This window comes from Trichechus manatus, unplaced genomic scaffold, assembly GCF_000243295.1.
Source record: "Trichechus manatus latirostris isolate Lorelei unplaced genomic scaffold, TriManLat1.0 scaffold00076, whole genome shotgun sequence".
NCBI classification, from domain to species: Eukaryota; Metazoa; Chordata; class Mammalia; order Sirenia; family Trichechidae; genus Trichechus; species Trichechus manatus.
This window is the reverse complement of record NW_004444012.1, coordinates 9,155,853-9,159,681: the sequence shown is the minus strand read 5'-3', so window position 1 is coordinate 9,159,681 and position 3,829 is coordinate 9,155,853. Positions and strand designations below refer to the sequence as shown.

The window sequence follows — 3,829 nt, the reverse complement described above, 5'->3', positions numbered from 1 at the left end:
TACACTCCTACAAGCATCACGACCCGATGCGGTCGAGTCAATTCCGACTCATAGTGACCCTATAGGACAGAGTAGAACTGACCCACAGGAGATCCAAGGAGCGGCTGGTGGATTTGAACTGCCAACCTTTTCGTTCCCAGCCAAGCTCTTAACCAGTGCGCCACCAGGGCTCCCGTACAAGCATATGTATAGATTTTTGTTTTAATTTGAACAAAGGTGGGCTCACACTGTACTGTGTGTTCCGCACCTTGCTTTGTCCCTCCTTAACAATACGTCTTGGATAGCTTTCTCTGCCAAGATACCTACCTAGATCTGCCTCATTTTAGCGATTCCTTGTCGTTGTACCCGTACGGTTCTCTGAGCGTCGGCTTTGCGCCTTTCTTCCTTCCGGTGTTTTGGAGCTCGCCGAGTCTCGTGGAGTGCCTGGCACAGGTGGGCGGGATCCCGGGCCGCTCGGGTATGCAGATGAGATGGGCGGGGCCCCACTTATACCCGCGGTTAGCCGCCGGCGGGCGCTGCCAGCGTCTACGGTTTCAGTCCGAGGCGGCGAGCGAAACCAGCTTCCCCAGCGCCGCCGAGCCTGGTCCCGGGCTGGCCCCTCTGCTGCCTCCTGAGCGGGCCATGCCCCCGCGGGATCTGAGCGAACCTGAGCCACCGCCCCTCCGGGCCCCGACCCCTCCCCCGCGGCGCAGCAGTGCGTCCCCGGAACTGGGCATCAAGTGCGTGCTGGTGGGCGACGGCGCAGTGGGCAAGAGCAGCCTCATCGTCAGCTACACCTGCAATGGGTACCCCGCGCGCTACCGGCCCACGGCTCTGGACACCTTCTCTGGTACGTTCAACGGCCCCGGCGGCCGCGTGGCTGGAGGGGGGGTGTGCACCCGGGAGCTGCGGCCGGGACTAGAGGCGCGGCTGGAGGGCACGAAGCCCCGGGGGAAGGAGGCCGGCCTCGAGGTGGCGCTGATAGGCGTGGTGGGGTCGGAGGACGCTCTTCCTCACTCCGGCTGTCTGTCGCCCCTGCAGTGCAAGTCCTGGTCGATGGAGCCCCCGTGCGCATTGAGCTCTGGGATACAGCCGGACAGGTGAGAAGCTGGGAGCAGCCTCTGCTACTCTGGGGCTAGGTGGGCTGGAGGCGGGGAGGACCCCTGATAGAGCCGCGATGGGAGGGCCGTGAGCTCTTGGTTGCAAGCCCCAGGTGAAGGGCCAATTGCTGTTCCCCATGTGGCAGGGAATAATCCCATTAACTACCTGGCCTTCCCACCCCAGGAGGACTTTGACCGGCTTCGCTCCCTCTGCTACCCGGATACCGATGTCTTCCTGGCCTGCTTCAGCGTGGTGCAGCCCAGTTCCTTCCAAAACATCACAGACAAATGGCTGCCAGAGATCCGCACTCACAACCCCCAGGCGCCGGTGCTGCTGGTGGGCACCCAGGCCGACCTGAGGGACGACGTCAATGTACTGATTCAGCTGGACCAGGGGGGCCGGGAGGGCCCGGTGCCCCAACCTCAGGCCCAGGGTCTGGCGGAGAAGATCCGGGCCTGCTGCTACCTCGAGTGTTCGGCCTTGACGCAGAAAAACTTGAAGGAGGTATTTGACTCGGCCATTCTCAGTGCCATCGAGCACAAGGCCGGGCTGGAGAAGAAGCTGAACGCCAAGGGTGTGCGCACCCTCTCCCGCTGCCGCTGGAAGAAGTTCTTCTGCTTTGTTTGAGCGGCTATGGCAGCGCAGCAAGCGGTGGACAGGTGGCCAGAGAATTCTGGAACCTAGGGCACTGGGCCGTGGAGGGGACTGCTGACAGGGGCACGCCACCCCATGGGACTCAGTTCCCTTCTGAACATTGTGGGGAGAGAAGGAGGGCTCTGACCCAGATTTCTGTGGTGAAAGCTTACAGACAAAACCCAGCACTTTGATTGTCATGGGATGGTCCCAACAGTGTCAGCCGCCTCCGAGCAGTTTGGGATTCAATTCCGTGTTTCTCATGCTGGGCCAGCAGTGCTGAATTAGGACCCCCTGTAGTGATGCCCAATCCTTCCGTGGCACAGGACCAGGAAGAGCCTGGGAACAGCTTGGGCATCTTGGAGGGCTGGAAGGTGTCTAGACTGATTTGGAGAGAAGTTTGGGGCTGGACTGTGTAAGAGGTCTGAGAGGCTAAACGGAGCAGAAACAAGGCCTTGGAGCCGCGGGACTGGAGGCAGGACTGGCTAGGAGGCAGATCAGAGATCTTGGCCTGGAAAGAGGATCGACGAGCAAGGAGAGCAGGGAAGTGGGGCAGCTGAGAGCAAGGCTGACACCTGGGCTGCCCTCAGCCCTACAGCCGGGGATGGTGGGGCAGACGGTCCCTGGGAAGAGCTGGGTCTCAGGGCTCCCTAGGCACTGCCCGAACTGGCTGGGCCAAAAGTGGGGCAGGAAGTGAGAGGCCAGGCCAGGCAGGGGGCTGGGGAAGGAGCTGCAAATTAGAGCCCGAGGAAGGGGCTGGAGGTCACCCCTTTCCCGAGGGCCACAGCCTAGGAGGTAGGGCAGTGTATGGTGTGCAAATAAAGCCTCAAGTGTCTGCCGATGCTGTCTCTGTGTCATTTCCTAGATTGGTCAGGAACCCCCTCTGCCTGTTACTCCGACAGCCCTGCTGGAGCCCCAACACTAACACCCTGGTTAGAGGCAGATTGGGCACCAAAGGATTGTTCAAGTACTGAGGCTGGACTGGAGGGTGGGGGCTGGACCAGGTGGCTGATGGGACAGTGTAATGGGAACTGTACTAGGGGGGCAGGCGTGCGGCTCCCTGCTTGGGGCTTAGCCAGTTCCCAGGAGAGCTAGCGTGGGAATCAGCCTGGAAACGGGTTTCCCCAGGTGTCAGCGCCAAACCTGCTTTCCCATGACCTCACTGGCAGGTGGGGCCCCTCCCCTCTCCCCCTCCTTTCTAGAGGGCAGTGCTCAGTGCTGCGGCGGCTGTGGAGTAATCTTGAGCCCTCTAACTTTCCTGCTCTGATCTGGCTGAGGCCTGCTCCTTCAGACAGGGTTTTGGTCTGGGGGGCCTAGGTTCAGAACCTGAGCAGGGAGGGAACCCCACATAACTTAGACTTCAGCCACTAGACAAGACTTCCCGCTGGTGAAGCTTCTTGGACTTGAGTTGGTTGGACTCAGTCTTCAGCCATGGTCCTCAAGTCCACTTCAAGGACGTAGTAAAGACCAGGTGTCAGTTGTGAACAATTTAAATAGGGTAAGTTTGGTCCTAGGTCTCCTGTGGAAATAGGGTTCATTGGGAGAGGCCCTAGAGAGGAGCAGGGATCCAGAGACCATTCTCTGGAACCGAAGCTGGAAGGGACTTCACAGACCACCTTGGAAAAACAAACCAACCTTGTTTTACCGAACCACAGGAGGCAGGCCCAGAGAAAAAAGGCCACATCTCAAAAAGAGATGTTACAAGGTGCCTGTAAGAGCACTTTGTAAATTCCGGAGTTAGTTACCTGGGTAAGTGTTACTCCTGTGAAGAGGTTTTTTGAAGGCAAACTGGTGTTACCTCTGGCACAGCCTGCTACACCTGCTAGGCAGCTGCCAGGTGAGCACGCCCCTGTCCTAGCTCACCTCTGGACCAGCTCCCTCTGCCGGAAGCTCCCTCATGCCGGAAGCATGGCTGAGAGAAATCCTAGCCAAGTGAAACCGCAGATAATCCCCAAGTTCAGTTTCAGCCAAGACTGTCCGCCTCCTGTCCCAGGGCCCATCTTCCAGAGCTCCAGCCGTCTCACCCCACTTTGTGCCCTTGTCCTCTCAGACGGAGGTGCTGAGCTGCATGCATCATTACAACCAGGTCCTGAGGTACCCTGTCTCCAGGGCCTGT

General features: G+C 59.3%; 1 protein-coding gene across 1 annotated transcript; it reads left to right on the top strand.

Moving 5' to 3' along the window:
* The first annotated feature begins 478 nt into the window (after positions 1 to 478).
* RHOV (ras homolog family member V) lies at positions 479 to 2,518 on the top strand. The gene is made up of 3 exons (XM_004380641.2): positions 479 to 829; positions 1,021 to 1,079; positions 1,264 to 2,518. Exons 1-3 carry the CDS (start codon positions 622 to 624, stop codon positions 1,705 to 1,707), a joined length of 711 nt encoding a protein of 236 aa, XP_004380698.1. The 5' UTR covers positions 479 to 621; the 3' UTR covers positions 1,708 to 2,518.
* Positions 2,519 to 3,829: the final 1,311 nt, after the last annotated feature.